General features: G+C 48.8%; 1 protein-coding gene across 1 annotated transcript; it reads left to right on the forward strand.

The window, feature by feature from the left end:
• Positions 1-3,482: 3,482 nt before the first annotated feature.
• Positions 3,483-15,109, forward strand: Bnip1 (BCL2 interacting protein 1). The gene is made up of 6 exons (XM_026401322.2): positions 3,483-3,587; positions 5,226-5,318; positions 8,677-8,768; positions 11,382-11,483; positions 12,229-12,347; positions 14,534-15,109. The coding sequence occupies exons 1-6, from the start codon at positions 3,504-3,506 to the stop codon at positions 14,728-14,730; spliced, it is 687 nt and encodes a 228-aa protein (XP_026257107.1). The 5' UTR covers positions 3,483-3,503; the 3' UTR covers positions 14,731-15,109.
• Positions 15,110-21,712: the final 6,603 nt, after the last annotated feature.

A 21,712-nucleotide genomic window follows, 5' to 3' on the forward strand; every position in this document is an offset into this window, starting at 1 on the left:
CATGGCAGCATGTGCTCCTGCAGCTGACAGACCCTAGGTAGCATTTAACTTTGCCAAGACTTGTGCAAGATACCAGGCTGTAGAGCGACTGAAGGGGCCTCCCAGAGCTCAGCCCAGGCGCAGGCCACATGCAACGACCTCAGAGTTTTACCAGCGACTGGCAAGGGCACTAGGCTTCACACCAGTGAACATGTTAAGACTTGACATCCTGCTGTGATTGACAGGCTAGACCCTTTTACTTTAATTGAGTGACACTGGGGTCATCAGGAAGCAAAGTAGACAGGGCCTCCCGTGAACTGGTTCTTCCCCAGGACTTTTCTCTCAAGACCACTGTGCACAGGAGCCTCCTGGTGGTCCTGGAACATGAATTGGGTGAGCAGGTCAGAACAGGCCTTAGAAAACAATTTACTGTGGGTCACATCCAGTTAGGTAAGTCCTTTGGTAGTTCCTCCCCACTGAAGGTGAATTTGGAAGGAGGCGAGTTTGTTAGCTACAGTGCAGTGAATGATTTGAAAGAACAGGAAGTACACTTGCATCCCAGCTAGAAAGTAGAAACCAGGAAGGTCCTCCATGTCCTGAGGGGCGGGGTGGAAATCCTCCAACCCCTGCTAGGGAGCTCTGCTGCTGCTCTCAAGGCCAGTGAGGCTGGGTGGGGGTCATGTCCATTTACAGAAGAGCAGGCACGACTCAGCCCAGCTGCGTGACAGCCCAGTCCTAGTCACTCAGGGACGATTCACACTGCTCTCTGTTGGACCAGGCCAAGTCACAGGCAATATTTGGAAAGATGTCTGTGTAGGAAGTAAGTAATGGGCTTCTCCAACCTCCTCAAGAGGAAGCTGCCTTTTTTAAAAAAAAATTTTATATGTACTTTTAGTTATCAATGGGCCTTTATTTTGTTCATTTATTTATATGTGGTGCTGAGAATTGAACTGCGTGCCATACACATGCTAGGCAAGTGCTCTACCACTGAGCTACAGCCCCAGCCCCTACCTTTTATTTTCAGTTAAAAAATTTTTATTAAGGCATTATGATCACCTGTGACTGTTGGGTGTGCTGTTATGTTTGTACGTGACACACAGCGACACAGTGTGTCCGTTCCGTCCCCAGCACCTTGCCTCCCGTCTCCTCCCTCTCAGCCCTCTTTCTCTGCTCTACTGGTCTTCCTTCTATTTTCATGAAATAGAAAATTTTAGTCTTAAAATATTATCAGGAATAAACAAAAAATATACAAAGACTAGATAAAGAAAAACACTACTGAGGATACAGAAGAAAACTTGAACAAACGGGAAGATATTCCAAGTTCTCGAACAGGAGCAATCAGAGCTACCAGCTCTAAATTACATTAAAAACGTCCTACTCCTAGTAAAACACTAGTCACAGAGGGTTAAAAGACACGATGTTCACCCGAGGGAAATACAAGCTGGAAGATGTTGGAGGAAAGGGATCAATGGGGTGTGTTATCCTAGTCAGATATTAAGAAGCCCATGAGTGGCCAGGCCAGTAAAGCAGATGGACAGTCTGGAAATCCACTCCACCACATACCAGCATTCAGTTGGTGAGTGTGGCAGGACCACAGAGAGAGGACGGCTGCAGTCAGTGGTGTTGGGGCCACTGGGCAGCCCAGAAAATGTGCAGTGACTCCATACCTCACTCCATAAGCCAATATATTTCAAAATGGATAAAGATCTAAATGTAAAATAGAAATAAAACCATAAAATCCCTAGAAGGCAATCCTTTAAAGCCCTGGGTGTGGGGAAGGCCTTTTCAACTTGGACCCCAAATCCAGGAGCCTTAAATGAAGACCAATCAAATTCTGTGTAAAACAAAATCTTCTTTAAGAAGAACAACAATAAAAACAATTTGAAATTCTAGAGACCCCCCCCAATAAAAGATTCTCAACACATCTCTAATGATTGCTATATAAAGAGCTGCTAGAAACTAATATGAAAGACAAATGACCCGATACAAAATTGAGCAAAGCAAATACAGAAAGGAAAAGTTTTCAATATCATTTATGATAAGAGAAATGCAAAATAAATAGAGGCTCTTTTTTTTTTTTTTTTTTTTTTTGGTGTAATCTGATGCATGAAAAAAATCCACGTTTGTGGAAAGGCTATGGGGGACCAGCATTTGTACCACTTGTCTGGTGGGAGTGTAAATCAACATAACCCCCATGAAGAGTCATTTTGACAGGATGGGTCAGAATTTTAGAAGGGACATATCCTTGCACTGGGCAAGTCACTCTTCCTCTCTGTCCTATCTTTTAACCTTGTAGAGTTCTGAGAATTAAGAGATGATGTCAGTGAAGCCCTTAAGATAAAGTGACTGTAACATTGATGTGATCCCATAGTACTGGTTAGTAATAGGGCATCAGCAACTAACAGACATTGAGCTCTTAGCACTGCCACGTTATCTGTGTCTCATTTCTGTGAATTGTCTCATTCCACACAACAGCCTCCTGCTTCTGTATCAGATGTGGTGAAGCAATCACTTAAAGGGAAGGTTCGAGGAGTACCCTAGGAACGCAGATGAGCCAGCACATAGCCCTGCTTGTACCATTCTACCTATGGGGAAATTTCTTTCTTTTTTCTTGGTGGTGCTAAGGATGGAACCCAGGGCCCAGGGCCTTGTACACATGTGCAGTACCAACCACCCCAGCCCTCCAGGGGCCATATTGGTTTTGTGTGTTTGAGTCCATCTCCGGGGAATTACCAATTTCAAGGGTAGCTGTGAGGATTAAGAGAGATGAACACCTGTAGGCCCTCAGGTCCTCAGAATCTGGTGGCTGAGGGGATGTGAAAAGTAGATGGGGCAGGGGATGTGGCTCAGCAGTGGAGCACAGGAAGCTCCTGGCTAGCCTGGCAAGCCTTTCAAGGCCAGAGTGAAAGGAGCCTGCGGAGTCCAGGAAAGGGTGGGGCGAGTGGGTGGCTGAGGGCCTTGAGGCCAGCTGATCAAATGCAGGAGCTACCACTTGTTGAAGGTTTGCTCTGACATTATCCCCATCAAAACTATTCCAGCCAGACAAATATAATCCGATTATACAAGAAAAGGGAACTGAAGGACTATAAGCACGTCCTAGTTCCCTTTGATAGAGATTGCATACGTTTAAAAAAAGTTAATCACAATTCATATAGTAGAAAATATGAAAAATACAAGGAAATTTAAAAAAACAAAATGACACATCCCAACTGATACTTTTCTTATGTTTTTTTCTTCTATGCAAAAAAAAAAAAATGTAGTCATTAGAAATCCCGATAGGTAGAAGATGGATAGGGACCACTGTTAAGCATTCTTGAAATTCTCTTTCTTTTCCTCTCCGTTTTATTAGGGCCAAACCGAGAGGACCCGCGAGTGCTCCCGACTGTCAGCCTGTCGCCTCTCGCTCGCCGCTCGCGGCGGTCTCTAGGGGGCGCTGCCCCGAGTCGGGAGGGAAGCAAAAGAAGGCGGTGCGAAAACGCGTTCGAACGTGGGCCCCGCTCCGGCCCGTAGCCGGCGTCTCCAACATGGCGGCCCCCCAAGATGTCCACGTCCGGATCTGTAACCAGGAGATCGTCAAGTTCGACCTGGAGGTGAAAGCGCTTATCCAGGTACTGTTCCCGGGCCCTGCCGGCTTCGCCCTCCCGCGGTGCCGAGCGCGGTCTTTTCCGGGTTCCCTCGCGTCCGCCCCACCCCCCGCGCGCCCGGCGGCGTCCCCGAGGGTGGCAGCCGCCGCCTGGCGCAGACCGCCCGCACCTCGCTGTGGTCGTGAATGGAGAAATCGAGTAAAGGGCCAGAGGCGGACCCAGGCAAAACCCGGACCCGGACGCGGAAAGTCCGGGGGAAGGCTCCAGCGAGCGCCTCCGCCCCGCCGGCAGAGGGTCCCCTGGGCTTCGCCGAGCCTTGGGAGGGTCGAGGCCGCGGTGCAGCGAGCCGCTGAGCGGAGGAGGCCGAGTGGGTCTGCGGGTGCACAGGAAGAAACCGAGAGTCCAGACAAGCTGCTTCCCTTTGCTAGGAGCGCCTCCCGAGAATAGAGGTAGATTGCAGAGGTGGCGACCATCTGTGGCTAAAAATGAAGGACAGCGGGTCTCCCCAGGCAGACCAGCCGCAGAACGATCCAGGCTGAGTGAACCCCAGACAATAGAAGAGGCTTGGTGCCAACGTTGGAATTTCCTGAACTTCTCCGATATACAATCTCCTGAAGGTCGGGACCAATTCTGGAAAAAGAAACTGGGGATTGGATTAACACAAATGAATGACCGGGGTCTGAGCGTGTGGCTCGGTGGTAGAATGTGTGCTCAGCATGTGCAAGGCCGTTTAATCCGCAGCACCAGGAAAGAAAGAAATGACCCTTTTAAGCTCTCTGAATTGCCTGGACCCCCTTCTCCTTCTAGCGCTTGGGTTCTTGTGGTTGCTAACAAGAAAGAGTGGTTGTAACTAGATGTATTACACTCTGACCTTGTTCCATCTGCTCCATTGAGTGCCTTACACAGATATATGGCCTTAGGACAGGTGCTGTGATGATGATATTGAGGTACAGAGAACTTAAGTAACTTTTAAAGATTGCACAGTCAGTTCTTACAGCCAGAATTTGCACATAATCTGGATCTAGAGCCTGCTCTGAAACCTGGCCCCAGTGATTCTGAATTTATTTTCAGAAACAAATTCTAAATCTACCCTTAAACATGTCTGTAAACACTGTGACTTATAACAGATGGTTTGTAAAATCAGATCAAGTTAATCTTCTCATACTTTGCCAGGAATTTAAGCATTCTGGTTTTCAAGTTGGAAGGATCTAAAATTACAGTATTACTTTTTGGGTGCCCATTCTTGTTGGACATGCAAGCTGCTTTAAGTCTTCATGCTGACTGGGTGATGCTTTGTCAAACTTAAGGGGCTAATAATTGGGTCAAAGCATAGTTATGATTCTATGTACTTGATATTTTTTTTTTGTGTGTGTGGTGTTGGTCATCAAATCCAGGGCCTTCCACATGCTAGGCAAGTGCCCTACTATTGAGCTATACCCCTAGCCTGCTCTTATATTATTGGTTCAACATTAATCTAAAGAAGGATGAGGAAAATGCAAGAGATAATGGTTTTGCTTGTGTCACAAAGGTAAACAGCAAAGATCAGGATGAATTATAGTTAGGCCAACCTTAGTGGGCTGAGTCAGCTTTCTTGCTGTACAGATGACATGATTTCATTTTGTTGCCACGAGAAAGGCCCCTCATCTCTTCCATGTCTCATAGGATATCCAAGACTGTTCTGGACCCTTAAGTGCACTTACCCAACTGAATACTAAAGTGAAAGAGAAATTTCAACAGCTACGGCACAGAATACAGGTGAGTGTGGCTGCAGAACTGAGATGTGGAGAATGGGTCGCAACAAAGAGAGCTGTGTCCCCTGTGTAGTCTCTGCTTGAAAGTTGTCCAGGTCCCTCAGACACTAGTGGAATGGGTCATTACATTTGGAGAGCGAGGGTGACCGCTAACTTCTCCCCAGCGAGGGAGCAGTGAGGAACTTGAATGCCAGCTGGAAATTTTGAACTTGAAGACCCTATGGTCACTTCAACTATTTTCTCTTATCTACTTCTCTCTCTGGCCCACTCATTCTCCACCTCAGTCTGTCAACTGCTTTTCTTGCATGTGTCTTCCTGTTTATGGAGGCATGGGTCACATTAGTATGCCTGCGTTCAGCGATGGGCTAGGTGTCTCTCCAAGCACACCAGGGCATGAGAAAGAGCTGTTGGAGCAGTGGAGCCTCTCCACGGCCTGCCCAGCAAGTGTGAGAGGGGTGGCAGGGTCTGCCCATCCCTGGTGACTCTAGAGGCATTTGGTCTTGCTCCCTGTGGTAAAGACTTGTGCCTCGTGTATGATGTCACCCGGAAGCCAGCCAGCAGCTTTGTTGGTGTTCAGCAGATGAAGATAGTCTGTTCCAAAGCTGCAGAAACACTGGCCTGTTGGGTCACAGGGCAACAGGATGTTGTGTCCTACGTGTGGCTTTCCTGGGGGTCTTTAGTTCAATTCTGAAAATACGCAGTTTTTCTTTTTTTTCTTTTTATATATTTTTTTATTGGTTGTTCAAAACATTACAAAGCTAAAAACGCAGTTTTTCCTGTAGAGTTAACTTTAGAATTTTAGCAGTCACTCTACCTAGCTCATCTCTTTGTCTCTATCTCTGGCACTTACAATCATCTTAATTTTTGAAAGATTGTTACTTTCATGGTTTATGTTTGTGTGCGTATGAGCAGAAATAAGTTGCTCAGTTATACCCCTTATTTGTTTCTGTCCCCCACCCCTCACACAGGTACCCATTTTCCATTTTTTACTTATGTATCTTTCCAGAATTTCTCTACTCAGATATTTAAAAAGACAAATGTAATTTCTTATTTATTTTCCACTTCTCATTTAAAAGTTAGCCTAATTATAACACCACTTTTGTAAGCTTACAGTATGTATTGGAGGACTTTTTACACCAGGAATTAAAGAGCTTCCTTGGTGTGATTTGTTTTGGCCTCTTCTCTTTTTTTTTTTTTTTTTAAAGAGAGAGTGAGAGAGGAGAGAGAGAGAGAGAATTTTTAATATTTATTTTTTAGTTCTCGGCGGACACAACATCTTTGTTGGTATGTGGTGCTGAGGATCGAACCCGGGCCGCACGCATGCCAGGCGAGCGCGCTATCGCTGAGCCACATCTCCAGCCCTTGGCCTCTTCTCTATCAAGGAGGATTGATTTGGATTGCTTCCACTTTTTTTTTTTTTTTTTTTTTTTTGCTTTCAAAAGCTAATTTTATTGCCTAAAAGGCTGTCTTCAGGTAATCCCTTATACCCTCTACCTTCAATACAAGTATTTCCTTGTTCTGCTTAAGTATTTACATGCTTACCTGATGTTTATTTTCTTCACTAATTTATGTAAATTGCCTCACTAATATATTTACTGTGCTCCTTGTCCCCATTAGCTCCTCAGCACAGGTATGTCTGCATCTGTCAAGGTGACAGGCTCATACCCAGTGAATGAATAACCCCACCGCAATTCTAATCTGCATTCCTGCGCATGTACATGTTCTCTTCATGCCTGGAATTATATAAGAGATTTCTGTTTGTTTGATGTTTTTAGCTCTTATGTGATTGTCTTTTTTGTGCATTTGCAACAAAATTGTGATACTAGAAGAGAAATGGCCATATATTCTCAAAATACACTGTTCTACAGGTAGTCAGTATTGACTGTAAATGTCTTATTTCTCAACCTGGAATTTGAGAATTACTCTACCCCCTTACTTTTCTCCAGAGCTGATGCTGGTTCTCTGTGACAGAACTCTGGGCAGCTTTTCATGAGGAAATCATACATTGCTCCCTCCTGTCCTCCATGTCTCCTCTCCCTGTGCCTCTATTCTTCCATTCAGTAATTCAGTGCCTACTACATACCAGGCATGAGGGATAAAGGTAGCGAACAACAGTTCTGCCTTCGGTTTTCATCCTACTAGGGAATTTTAAACAAACAGTTATGCAAACATCTGATGACATTTGCAAAAATTTTCCAATTCACAATTTTCTCTGCATTAGCTGGTATTTGGGGAAACAAATTGGAAGTAATTTCTGAGCTATTGAAATGGTGGATACATAACTTGTTCCAAGTTAGCACATGCAAATAAGCATGTAAATAAATAAATTAGTATACAGATAAGCTAACAGAAAGGTTTTAGATGAATAGCTGGATTGAAGCTGGAACTTGTTTCAATTTGTAAACAAAAAGTGTGACTTGAGACTTGAGGTGCAGGGACAGCTTTAATTACTGTGTGCTGACCTCAAGGGGGTCAGAGATAGGCTGTTTGCTGTTCAAGTCTGCAGCTCCTATGCGGGCTGGAGTGTGCTGGTGTTGGTTTCCGGGCCATGAGCCTCATCTTCTGCAGACCTTACTGTGAGGCTGTGGCCTAGCCCCAGGCTGGTCCCTCCAGAGGCTTTCTGCTTCTGCTGGTCTCCTGAGATTATCAAACCTAGGCGTGCTTTCTATTAATTTCTCTAAATTTGAACCCCAGATCAATTTAGAGCAGCTTCTCTAATTATAAATACCCATGGAAGTCTTGCTTTTTGTTGCTTTTTTGTTTTTGCATCTCTATCCAGAACCCCATAGTGCCCCCACTGTGTCTCTGTTTTCACTCTGTTGATGGATGTACATTTTCTAGACCTCTTTGCTGAGGGTGTGGCCTTTCATGGGTCCTGGATTTGTGATGTTTTCAGTTCCAAATCTCAGCCTCAGATGGCCTGAATCTTCATTTTTCTGTCCCTACATGAGCTTTCAAACTCTCAAACTCTTCGTAACCATTCTCTGATGAACTAGGGACAGTAGCCGAGAGAGAGCATTTGGAAACGTGGCCATTTGATCTTTTCATGATGGCTAAGTGTGGGGTCAGTGGCTTTCCATGTCAGGCATACCCTGGTCATAGGGTAGCAGCTCCCACATCCTTGCGGGCTGAGCACTCTGGCTTGAGATTACTACTCACTTTTGGGCCCTGGGGATTTTCCTTACTTCTTGCAGACTGGGCTGTAAACTTTAAAGGATATACGTTATCTATCCTTCCTGGATGTTCTGTTTTAAGGGGGGGCTTCAAGTGCCCTTATGCACCTTTGCTAGAAATAGAAGTGCTCTTCTGTTTTCATATCGGCTTTCAAAATTGTCTAACACAGAGCTGTTTTCTCCTTGAAGGAACTTGAGCAGTCAGCTAAGGAGCAAGACAAAGAGTCGGAGAAGCAGCTTCTACTGCAGGAAGTGGAGAATCACAAAAAGCAGATGCTCAGGTAGCAGGGCCTGGCCTCACGCCAGCGCCTCTGGGTCCCTTGCTCCCATGAAGCTTAGGGGAGTGTTTGCCTAATAAACCCAGGCTCATTGAGTGGTTTTCACAGGGCCGAGGGTGCTCTCCAGCAGTGATTCTGCAGTGGAGGGGGCAGGGGAGCTCTCGGTCATAGTTCACATAGGAGCATTTAACATCATACTGTATTTTATATTTCCGAAACAAAACAAAACCCATGATTAGTTTTATAATACAGGGTCAATTTTATCTAAGAGTAATTGGTACTAGGAAAACTCCAGTGGAAGTGAACCTACTTGAGGGAACAAAATTTTAGATAACGTTATCTAAAAAAATGTCACACTAAAGATGTAAATGAGCTTCTGTTATGTCCAACAAAATGGAATTTTAATCCAGCTGTGTGCCAATCCTGACTATAAAACCACAGCTATGTGCTACTTTCTAAAACGATTATAACCTTTGTTCCTGTGTGTGTTTATGTATTTATGTGGTGCTGGGGATGAACTCAGGGCCTCCTGAGAACGAGGCAAGCACTCTACCCGACTGCACCCTAGCCCTGAGCTATTTCTTGATTTGAATTGAGAGGGGAATAACTTTTCGAACTGGGTGATCTGATAACCCGAAGCACTACCTTTCCTTTCACATTTGGCTTATGTGGGGTCATCTCGAAGGGTAGGGATGGTTGCTGCAGAGATTCTGCGGGTTCCAGGAGCTTTCCCAGTCCCTGGTCTTTGGGCGCTCTCACCTGAAGCCCTGCTGTGTCTGTGTTCCTGGGAGTTTTCTCTAAGGCCCTCCTCCTTGGCTTTGCTTCTGAGACATCTTCCAGCAGCATCCCCGCTGGCCGAAGCTGCACGCCCTTGGGGAGGCGCTGACTGGTGGACAGGGTGGGTGGATCAGTGTCTGGGGCTTTTGTGTTAATGACTGCTTCGTGTTAGGATACTTTTGCTTTCCTGTTCCACCGCGTATACTCCTATCTCAACCTGGAATAGAGAGGAGCCTTGTGTCAAGTTCAGCAAGCTGCTCCAGACACGGTCAGCTCAGGACAGGCTTGAGCTGTGAATTTGGCCATGCACGATATGGAGCTAGCTGGCGTAGACGTGGAGGCGAGAAAGCAGTGCCTGAGTACGTATTGGTGGCTTCTGTGGTGGGGACAGTATTTGAGCAGGCTTGGATAGCCACACTTGTCACACTGTGCAGTGAGTATCTGTTCACCTGTCCTCACCCACTATATTGTGAGCCCCAGAAGGGTAGGCACTGTGCCCCCTGGTTGCTGCACACCGGGCCTTGCAGAACTCTCTTGCAAATTCTTTGAAGATACAGTTGATTCTTTTAAGATGGCAAGTGTGAAGTGGCATGGCAGGTGCTGCACAGCATCAGAGAGCCCTTGGGAGACCTTTGGCGTTTAGGTGTTATTAGAAACCACCTGAGTTCATGTGCTGTGCTTTGGTTTTGAATATTTCCAGGGATTAGTACAGTTGCTGTGAGCTAGTGCATGGGAGCATGGGTTTCATCCCCAGAGGGGTACTGCCGCAGTCCGGCTGCAGCAGAATAACCGGGGGGTGACGAATAACTTCTGTACGTTGATACAGCAGGAATAGGAGCCATTTATTGTAGGGCAACAGAGCTATTTATACATTTTGCACAGCTTATCTTAATTAGCATAAACTAGATACATCAATCAACCAATAAGGAATCTCCACACTTAATGGCTCACTTTTGTTACTTCTCAAACCACTCCCTCTGACATTTTGACAGGCACCATCCAGACTTGTTTACGAACTCTAACATTTCTCTGGCAAAATACCAGGTGTTATTTCTGACTTATTTACAGACCTTAACAGGGTACAGTTAACTTTTATTTTTTAATGTTTTTTGCAGTGCTGGGGATTGAACCCAGGGCCTTGAGCATGCTAGGCAAGTGCTCTGCCACTGAGCTGTATCCCAGCCCCACAATTAGCTTTTTTATGGTCTGTCAGCTGTATTGCTATATCTCAGGGAGCTGTTCAGCAAATTGGAGTTGTAACCCATAAAGTAGATTAGATAAAGAATGTAAATAAATCATGTCAATAAGGCCCCTGCCGATACGGTGTATTTGCACTGCTCTTGAGTGGTCTGTAAAGAACTGCAGATCTTGGAGAAATACTGACAAAGGTGGTGCATTTGGTCTTTTTCCTTCTATAACAACACACATTCACTGAGCAGCTAAGTGTTTTTCCAGTGATGGGAAGGGGCCTAGTGGGTTGGGGCTCTTGAGGAATGGCCGCACCAAGACACACACAGCAGACCTCTAATGCCTTAGAGGTCACTTGACAGAATGGGGCTTTTTGTGCCCAGCTGAGGGGTTGGATGCCACCCTGCAGTCTAGAGGTGTCATGGGGCTATAAACTGTGCCTGCAGGGAGAGTGGCAATGATAGGACATCCTGGAGACAGCTTCTGGGGTCCAGAGGAGAGCTGTTAGGACCTGAGCTACGTCAGTTGCCAGGGCAACTGAGGGGCAGGGATGGGCTCCACGGGCTATGCTTGGAAGGACGGACTGCTGTGACAGCTGGCTGATAGTCAGGGGAGTTGACGGAAACTCAGATGGGACCCTTCTTCTTTCAGCAACCAGACCTCCTGGAGGAAAGCCAATCTCACCTGCAAAATGGCAATTGACAACCTAGAGAAGGCAGAGCTTCTCCAGGGAGGAGACCCCCTAAGGCAAAGGTAACCTGCCTTTTGCCCTTCTGGGCTCAGATAACAGGTAACAGTTGGCCTGCTGTCCAACCCTCTATGGGACAACATTCGTGCTTAATGTTATTATATTTTTAAAGTATGAAAGAAGTGTATGCTTATTGGTAGTAAATGAGTAAAATAAAGAAAAATGCCACTTACAGAATGAGCATAGCTGTGATCTCGTTGCCCATAAACATTTGGCATATTGCCTCCCCTGTTACTTTTCCTTTCATATCTTTTACAAAGTCAAAATTGTACTATATATAAATTTAGCATCCTACACTTCTGCATTTTGAACTATGGCACAAAGACTCACTTCTTTTTTAAAACAATGCACAAAACATCACTTTAAAGTGCCCAGAATGCCATCGTTTAGCTAGCTCCTGCTTACATGTGTCCCCGAGTCTGGTTTTTCGGTGCGGTGAGCAGCACAACCTTAGAATGAAAGGCTTTATCCACGTTTTGGGTGGTTCCTTGGGAGGCATCCCAGGCATGAGATTGCCACGCCAAGGATGAACGTGTCTAATGTGCTCTGCAGACGGCGTCGCTGATTCCGTCCCTGTCGCGCTGTCACAGTCTGCACAAGCCCCGTCTCTACACACACCCTTGCTGGCACTGACCAGTCATTTAAAATGCCCGCTAATGTGATAGACGAAGAATTGGGGCCCTTGTTTGAACATGGGGCTTTCTTGAGGGCGTTTTAGTTGATATTCCTTCCCCTCCTCTGGGCTTTTAGGAAAACCACCAAAGAGAGCCTGGCGCAGACGTCGAGTGCCATCACGGAGAGCCTCATGGGCATCAGCAGGGTGATGTCGCAGCAGGTGCAGCAGAGCGAGGAGGCCATGCAGACTCTAGGTGAGCCCAGCCTGGGCGGGAGTCTTCTCCCAGGGCCGCCAGCTCCAGGGTGGCTGTCCCCCTACTTTTGCCCAGGGCTCCTTCGCCTCTGCCCACCTGAAGCTTCCTGGCTTGTGTGGCATCTTGCTCGTGAGGTGAGGTGACATCTCAGCCCTGTCCAGAGTAGGGCACATTGCTCCTGCCTCTCCTGTCTGTGCCTGCAGGTGTGCCACAGACAGCCCCCCGCAACGTTTCCAGTAGAGCATTCCAAGGGCCTCAGGGATTCCGGCCCTCCCCTGGGGACTGTGTGCCAGCAGCCGGGGGCAGGAGGCCTGGCGTCTGCTTTTCAGTGAGTGCTCTGGGGTCCTGTGTGACCAGGCAGGTTGGGAATCACAACTGCTGTCGAGATGCCCAGACTGCTACGGCCGTGCTCCTGAGCATTATTTACCGTGAGCTCCTTTTCCCAGGACCAGTCAGAGGCTGCTGAACTTGGAAGACTCACAGTAGGCAGAAGTAGAGAGCATGGTAGTGTGCAGCCCTGACCGCCCCCTGGCTCCAGCCGGTCTATCTGTCATTTTCAAAATGCTCTGTTTCCTCCAATGATTCATTTATTAGCTTAATTTTGTGAAAAGGTAAAATACATAACGTGGTTAAAGGAAAGATGCTGTCCATGTGCTGCCTGGTAGAAACATAATGAAAGCCATGCATGTGACTTTGAATTTTCTGGTAGATACATTATAAACAGTAAAAAGAAATGTGAAGTTAATTTGAATGATTTATTTCATTTAAGCCATTATATGTAAAATATTCCCATTTCATTAGGTAGTTAGTAGTAAAATTATTGAAATAGTCACTGCTCAGTGTCCCTGAGGGATTGGTTCAGGAACCACACAGATGTCAGGATCTGAGGGTGCTCAAGTCCCTCATGTAAAATGGCACAGTATGTAAAAATGGCACAGTCCCTCATGTAAAATGGCACTGTGGACCTTAAGGTACCTCTGGATGATTTACAGTACCTAACACAGTGGGAATGCTGTGTAGTAGTCGGCACGCTGTGTCCTTCAGGGGAATAGGACAAGAAAAAAATTTCTACATGTTTATTACGGATACATTTTTTTTCCACACGTCCATCCAGGGGTTGGTGGAATCCAGGGGTGTGGAGCCTGAGGAGGTGTCCCCTCCTGCTGTCTTGAGACCACGTGTGTATTTTATACCTCCAGATCTCTGAGTTTGCATTCGCCATATCTTACATGGTCAGGAGTCATGAGTGTGTCGCGGCTGCTGTATTATCAGTGCAAAAGGTGCCCAACCGAGTAGAACAAAAAGAAAATACAACAGACCACTGTCCCGAGAGGTCAGAGACCCCTGACCTTCATCCCTCCGGTTCCCTCTCCAGAGCCCACCTGGGCTTCCATTTTCTTTTACATCCGGGGTCCTCCAGGCTGTGAACACAAGCAAATGAACATCCCCAATGCCCCTTCCTGCACAAGCGGAGTGGCTGTCACCTTTAGCTCCTGCCTTCACGTGCGATGCTTGTTCAGTGGATGTTCTGAGGACACCTTACTGGGCTTTGTAGGTGAAGCTGGCCAGGCAGACCTTCTTCTCTGAGTGTCAGGCCCATAGTCTGCACTCAGAAGGACTCCTGACTTGGCACAGTGAGCCGTTAAGGGACACAGACCTCTTGGGAGTCACCTAGGTGGAGCATAGGTGTTAGTTACATCTTTAAAGCTGCAGCCAGTGTCCAGGACTGAAGGGCTGGTACATGGGATGACTCTTGCCAGGGCCCAGGCCATCCTTGCCTTTGTGTGGATTGCAAAGAGCGCATCTGACCTCAGGTGTCCTGGGGGAGCCACAGCTCACAGGTGGAAGGTACCGATGCCCCCAGCCCATGAGCTGACCTAGCCTCATGGCACCTGTCCATGATCACTCAGTTGGTTTGGTGGCTGGTGGGTCTTGGTAGAGCCTGTCTACTTTGGAGAGCTGAGTTTGGTGCCTGGGTGGCCCACCTGCCTCCCTTCTCCTTGCTAGTGTCCCTCTTCCATACTCCTAAGCCAACCCCATCAGCTGACTGGGCTTTGGGAGGAGCCTCCCTGTCCGGGCCGTTCTCTGCTCCCAACGCAGTGTGCCTTCTTGACAGCCAGTGGCAGCAAGCTCCTGGCCACACGTGCAAAGGGTCTCTGAGTCAGGCCTTCCCTCTTCTCTTTCAGTCAATTCTTCGCGGACCATTCTGGACGCAAACGAGGAATTCAAATCCATGTCCGGGACCATCCAGCTGGGCCGGAAGCTCATCACGAAATACAACCGCCGCGAGCTGACCGACAAGCTGCTCATCTTCCTGGCGCTGGCCCTCTTTCTGGCCACAGTCCTCTACATCGTGAAGAAGCGCCTCTTTCCATTTCTCTAACTTCCGGGAGCGGCCAGCTTGGTTCTCCTCAGGCCCCTGTCTCAGGAGCCATCCAGCCCGAGCTCCGGCCAGGCTGCCAAACTGAGCCAGTCCCCATCGGCTCCGGTTGCTCAGCGGGTCAGGGAGGAGACTCGGCCCCCAGCTTTTCTGAGGTGACTGGTGTGTAAAGGGCAGGCAGAGCAACGGGCTGCTTGTGTGACACAGGGAATCCAAGGGCTCTGGGCAGTTGAGCACTGTGAGTGGCTGCCACAGGGGCACCAGCTCCAGATGCCCTGCCCCCCTGGAAGCTTAGTGCCCAGTCTGGTAGGGGGACGAGAGAAGAGGTGGAAGAAGGGTGACACAAACTCCTGGTCATTCCTTGAATAAACCGGCCTGTATTCAGTGGATGCAGTGTGTCTGTTTCTCAGGATTCGCTCTGGGATCCATGTGCCTCTTCTTGTCCTGGTTTCTCAGACATGAATTTAAACAGTCTGTGCATTTGTTCAGTAAAGCCTTGTTAGGCAGCCGCGGCACCGTGTCCCAGATGCTGCTGGTGGTTACCGAGGTTGGGAGGCCAGCACGCTCCTCCCTCAAGCAACAGAGTGTCTGTCGGGAGGGGCCTGCCGACTACTCCTGCAAGGTGATTCAGGCCAATGTCTGACAGTGCAGAGGGAGAGGCTTTCTGACCACAGCAGCCTGGCGAGTCCAGCGCTGGGCAGTGACTATGGGGCCAGCTGACCCCTTTCTGAGGTCCAGACCAAGTGGAAGCAAGGAGAGGGAAGCCAAGGAAAGCTGAGGCCCACTTGGACCCGAGTTCTGCCAAGCCCGGGGGCAGGGCCTGGGCCTGGCCAGTCCTGGAGGTGTCAGTGTCTTCTTGAGCTGTAGGCCTGCTTGACCTCACACTTGAAGTCCCCCTCCCCACTGCCCCGGAGGACCTGGAAGGGGTGATGTGGAGGAAGAAGGGTCAGTGGAAAGAACATGGATTTTGGACTTGGTTGAAGCACTGGGCTTGGAGTCTGGGGCTCTACAATTGGTGCTAATACACGACCCAGAGTGGGTTACCCATTTGTAGAGTGGGGGTGACCGTTGGTTTAAAGTTCATAGTCAAATTGAGAATCAGAGGACAGTGTGAAGAAGTAGATGCAGCCCCTGGCTGGGCTTCCTGAATGCTGCCATCCCCGGGGCTCTGGGCCCTGAAATGTCCTGCAGCAGAAGCCTCTGGCTTCCAGAAGAGCTAGTCAGGCAGAGGCTGGTCTTTAGACCTGTGGGAGTGGAGGGTGTTGAGGGCTGGGGCAGTGTGGGGGGCAGTACCAAGGACCACGCTGGATTACTTGCAGTCCTCGTGCTAGCTTCACAGTAGGTCCTGAGTAGTACATTGTGTTTCGATGGTTCTGTGGTCCCAGTTACCTATGGTCAACCATGATCTGAAAATGTTAAATGGAAAGTTCTGGAAATGAAGAGTTTGCAAGCTTTAATTGCATGCTCTTCTGAGCAGCACAATGAGCTCTCAGGCCATTCTACTTCCTCCTTCCCAGGATGTGAGTTGTCCCTTTGTCCAACACGTCCACACTGTGCCTTTAGCCTCCGGCTAGCCCTTCGGCGGCCTGGTCAGCTGGCGATGCACTGCTGGGGATTGCAGTGCACAGGGTCTGTGCTGGCCGCACTGCAGCACCCACCAGGGGTTTCAGAGCCAGCCTGGGGTGGAGGGCTGTTGTGTGGGCCACTGCGATGGAAACATACTTTACATAGATCATCTTTAAACAGTTCTTGGCCCCCAAAGACGTTCAGCACAAATTATACACACATGTGTCTTATTTTGGGTCAAATTAAAGCTGAGAATAAAGCACAGATGGGAAGTTCCCACTCGGATTCCAGCTGTACGCGCAGCAGATGGGCGCCCTCAAGTCGGGATTTTCTTGTCTCAACATTTCTCTTCACTACTTCCTGCTAATCGGAACAGCCTCCTCACAGTATGGAGATGTGTGGCTCCGTACTTCCTGAAATTCTCCCTCTGACCTGCCGCCTGAATATAGCATCAAACTTGACCCATTTTGAAACGTCCTGTCCTACAACCCTGCCAGACTGGCCTGCAGGAATCGCCCTCCTGCTATCAGCCATGAGAGGGCAGTGTCCACATTCGCTCTGTCTTGAGGTAGGTATGAAGGGCTCCTTAGGCCATTTGAAAAACTCTTGTGGATTTTTTTTTTCTTTTTCTTTCCAGTTTTTTTTTTTTTCCTTAATTAATGTGTGAAGCTTACCCATATTTTGGTTTTGGAGTATATTTCATGAGTGGCTTTAGTTTTCACTCTTAAGCAATAAGGTGAGTTCATGTGCTACATTTTGATGAGCCTACAGTCAAGGAATTAAAACACAGCAGCCCTCAAGACGGTTTTCATTCAAGAAGTGTTTCTGAGCACCCACTATTTGCCAGGCATTTGTGTTAGGGACACAGTGAACACAAGATTCCCTTTGTCGTGGAGCTTATGATTTGTGGGGGAGGGTAAGCAGGTAATTCATACACAAAGTCTGGGTTGGAAAATGCAGCTGGCTCTCTGCATCCCTTAGATTCAACCATTCTTGGGTTGAAAATGTATGTGACTTCATTCCCTGTCATTACCCCCAATTAGCATAGCTATTCACAGACATTCACATGTCTTAGGCATTGCAGGTCACTTAGAGGGGATTCAAAGTGCACAGGAGGGGCTGGGGCTGGGGCTCAGTGGTAGAGCACTCTCCTGGCGTGTGTGTGTGAGAGGCCCTGGGTTCGATCCTCAGCACTGCATATAAATAAAGTGAAAAATCCATTGGCAACTAAAAAATATTTTTTAAAAATAAAATGCACAGGAGGTTGTGCATGGGTTCTGTGCAGATCCTGTGCCATTTTATATGAGGAACTTGAGCTCTGTGGGGTTTGGTGTCCTCAGGGGTCCTGGAACTGGTCCCTTTGGACACAGTGGACAACAGTGCCTTTGGGGAAGGGGAACAGGCTCATGGCTATGTGGGACATGGGAATGGGCAGGTGTGCAATAAGCAGGAAGAAGAGCAGTCCAGGGTGGCTTTTTAAAAAACAAGAAAAATTATTTAATGAAATGTCATAAATTTTAGATCTATGGTCTAAATCATTTTAAATGCATTCAAAGAAAAACTCATATACACACGTTGGCAGCAGCACTCCCCCCAGGATCCAGAGGTCCTTTGGCAAGTGGGTGAACAGAATGGTGTATGTGCACAATGGATGCCGCTCAGCTAGGGAAGGAGGCTGAGCCACCACCGCGCACTGAGCTTTGAAAACGCTGCTCGTCATTTAAGAAGCCAGCTATGGAAGGCCACATGTCATGTGATTCCATTTACATGAAGTACCCGTGTGGACAGCTGGTTGGTGGTGGCCAGGACCAGGGCCGGGGCCAGGCAAGGAGGAATCTGCAGTGACTGCTTAAGGAGTGTAGGATTTTCTTTGGGGCTCATGACAATGTTCTGGAAGCACCCATGCATGAAGCATCACTAATGGCAAATTTTATGTGTATTTTGCCACAAAAATCATCAAAACTGTCTTGTTTATGGGAGGGCTTTTAAAACGGGATCTGATTGGACCTGAGGGCAGTGGTGAAGCTCAATGTCACAAATAGACAAGGCTGGGCGGCTCCTCTTACCTGAGGAGTCTGAGGCAGGCAGTCACAGCCAGGGAAAGCCGCGTGGGCTTGCTATTCCACCGCGTCTGGTCTCTGGAGATGTGTTGGACGACGAACTCAGAACTACTGACCTATGTGCTGAAGGATGGTCTGGATGGCCAATGTTATGTGACGTGCCACAGTTAAACCTTACAGCCACCTTCTTCATGGTCAGGGGGTGAGCTGGGGGAGGGTCCTGCTGAGAGCAGGGGGAGTGGAGGCCAGGTGGGGACGTCACAGGCACCTACGGGAACTGCAGGGAAGCCAGTGTGGCCGGAGCAGAGCGCAAGATCTCCCTGTCCTGAAGACTCTACACCGAATCCCTCCCGGAGGCAATGATCACTTGGACACTCTCAATTTTGGTTCATCTTTTCAACCTTAAGTGCAGACTTAGCTCGGATTCTCTCCCCCTGTCCTGAACCTCTCTCAAAGACAAGGTAGCCGCGGCCCCACAGCAAGCCCCTGTACTGTGGGAGGACCTCCAGTGGTTCCCAAGCCACAGCCGTGCCACAGACTTCCCGGCAGAGCTGTGGACCCAAACTGTCTCCATTCCCCTGTCCTGGGCTCGGCAGACCTCCTGGCCTCCCTGAGGCCGGCTGACCACACTGTCCTCAGGGGTCCTGTGGGGCTCAGCGAACACCATCCCAAAATGTGACTGCGAGACCAGAATATGCTGTCCCAAAGTACACCTGCAGAGCTGTCCTCTACACAGCACTTAGGCGCACCGGGCCAACCCACAGTAGCACGCATCTGCAGGGGGAAGAGAGAGCTGTCACCCACACTCCCCTGGCCCCCCATAACCCGCCCCTCCCCCGGGGCCATGGCCGTGGTCCTTCCTGGAGCTCAGGAGGCTGGACAAGCTTCAGTCACCGGCCCTCCCTCACCTTGTGTTTTTTGCGGCTCCCCTCCTCAAACGTGGCTTCTCCCCGTTCATCTGTCTTCCGTATATTTAATTCATTATCCAAAGAACCTAAAGGCGGGAGGGAAGCCATATTTCCCTCCATTACCGCTCTTTCCCTTCCCCAAGCCTCCCTCCTATGGAACCAGGGGACAAGACGTCACTGCAAGTGGCACTCATGGTGGCGCTCAGGGCAGGCTTTGGTGCACCGTGTTCTCTGTGTAGGAGGCCAGGACTCCCTGTGGGAGGCGCTTCCACAGGGGACTCGATGTGCAGATAGACATGTGGATAAAGGTAGACAAAGGTAGTTTTAAAAAAATTTGTTTCTTTAAGGCTGTGGCTCAGTGGTGGAGCGCTTGCCTGGCATGTGTGAGGCCCAGGGTTCCATCCTCAGCACCACGTATAAATAAATAAATAAACAAACAAATAGAGAGATGGTGTCCATCTACAACAAAAATTCATATATTAAAAAAAAGGTAGTAATAACAAGTTGTTTTCTCCCCGGCTCACGGTGGTCTTCCTGGGGCCCTGCCCAGGGTTGGCCCATGCTGCGTTTCTCCCCTAAGCAAGGACAGAATAAAAATAGCTGTGGGCTAATCTAAGAGATAGCAGGCGGCAGTCTCAGTGGTGTTGTCAGGAACGAAGGGCTACAGCCTGGGAGCAAGGGGAGGGCTGGTGTTATCACCCCCCCCCCCCAGTGTCCCTTCAGACCCAGCAGCAAGCCCAGGCTCCACACCAGAGGCCCCAGGCCCACGGCCTCCGGCACGGTGTTGGTCAACTGCATCTCAATGGGTCACAGTGCCGTGGTCTTTAAAAGCGTGGCCTTTGGTGGCAGAGAGGCCTGGGTTCTAATTGCACTCTTGCTGGACATATGTCCCTGGGCACAGGATTGCCCTCTCTGATGTGGGTTGCTCATCTACATCACAGGGACAGCTGGGCAGCTCTGACCCTAGTCGTGCTGGGGGATTCTAAGTTGCACCTCTTCCCCAAGAGCTCACATGGTGCCTCTCAGAGTGGCCCCCACAGGTGACACATTCTACATCAAACAGAAGCCAAGCAACCTCACTTTGGGCTTAACTTTAGGAGAACAGTGTCTAGCAGGGGTTGGCAAGGAGTCAGGATCCAGGGAGGGAGGGATTCCTCAAATGGCACTAGGCAGAGTGGGCAAGCGGTGGCAGACAGCCGGCCTTCCAACCGGGGGAAAGGGCAGGCGTGGAAGTAGCTCCGTGTGAAGTGATCTTCACTTTTAAACTTGAATCTTTGTTTCCCTTCTCCTCTTGCCATCTTATTCTCTGGCAAAGAGTGCTCCCAGATCAAATTATTCCACAGGGAAGCAGATGTGGAATGAGGATGGCACTGGCTGGTTTAAAGCCGAGCGGTCTCTGGTGTGGAAACTACAGTGCCCCGGACCCAGCTGAGTTTCTAAGAAAGGGTTTCCTGGTTTGCACAAAACAGCTCTCAGGGGTCCTCTACCTTCATTTGGACAGGCTGCAGGACAGTGGATGGGAGGACCGGAGTGCGTGAGTTAGACTGTAAGCTCCTGGCTGCCCCGTGACCTCCCCTCCCCTCCCCTTTCCACTAAGGTACTGCTGTGTCATTGGGCCACACTCTGTGCTGAGTCCTGAGGACAAGAATACAAGATGCCACCTGCTCTGCAGAGCCAGCAGCCTGCTGGAGGCTGACCTGAGTCCCAACGGGTGCTCCAGAGAGTGTTAAGTACTCAAGAGGCCCAGGGATCCCAGGGGAGCCTAAAGTGACAATTCCTTTGAACCACTTAGAAACAATGGTGCTCAAAATAAAATTAATGATTAGCTGTTATACATGGAGCACTCACTGGTGTGGAAACCAAAGTGCCCCTGACACAGCTGAGTTTCTAAGAAAGGGGTTCCTGGTTTCACAAGACGACTCTCCTGGGGTCCTCCACCTTCATCTGGACAGGCTGCAGGATAGTGGATGGGAGGACTGGAGGGTGCAATATTTGATGAAGAGTTTCAGTTCAGTATGTGATGATGCTACTTTTAAATTTTTTTATTTTTTGAGATGAGGTTTTGCTGTGTTGCCCAGTTGGTCTTGAACTGCCTCACCCTCCCCAGTGCTGGGACTGCAGGTCCACACCGTATTAATCAATCTGAGCACTTACTGTGTGCAAATATTTCACTTTATCCAGGAATTCCACCAGGGAAGCAGTAGACATACAGTCAGCTGAGGCAACTGAGGCCCAGGAAAGTCAAGGAACCTACCCAAGGCAACAGCCAGGAGCTGGTGGAACTGGTCTTCAATTCAAATCCAGGCAGGTGGGCTCTGGAGTCTCTGGACACCAGAAATGAGCAAGGCCAAGGAGGCTCTGGTGCAGACAGTCTGGCCTCCTCAAGAGACTCCGCCCACAGCCACACTGCACTGGGGAGGTGGGAGCCACCCGGCAGACCCTGTCTCAAGC

The sequence above is a fragment of the Urocitellus parryii genome, chromosome 1, assembly GCF_045843805.1.
Source record: "Urocitellus parryii isolate mUroPar1 chromosome 1, mUroPar1.hap1, whole genome shotgun sequence".
NCBI lineage: Eukaryota > Metazoa > Chordata > Mammalia > Rodentia > Sciuridae > Urocitellus > Urocitellus parryii.

What these genes read in the sequence shown, in the direction of transcription:
- Bnip1 (XM_026401322.2), top strand. Translation starts at nt 3,504, where the DNA reads ATGGCGGCCCCCCAAGATGTCCACGTCCGGATCTGTAACCAGGAGATC. An exon ending in CACAAAAAGCAGATGCTCAG is followed by an intron (nt 8,769 to 11,381) that starts GTAGCAGGGCCT and finishes TTCTTCTTTCAG; the next exon opens with CAACCAGACCTCCTGGAGGA. An exon ending in GGAGACCCCCTAAGGCAAAG is followed by an intron (nt 11,484 to 12,228) that starts GTAACCTGCCTT and finishes CTGGGCTTTTAG; the next exon opens with GAAAACCACCAAAGAGAGCC.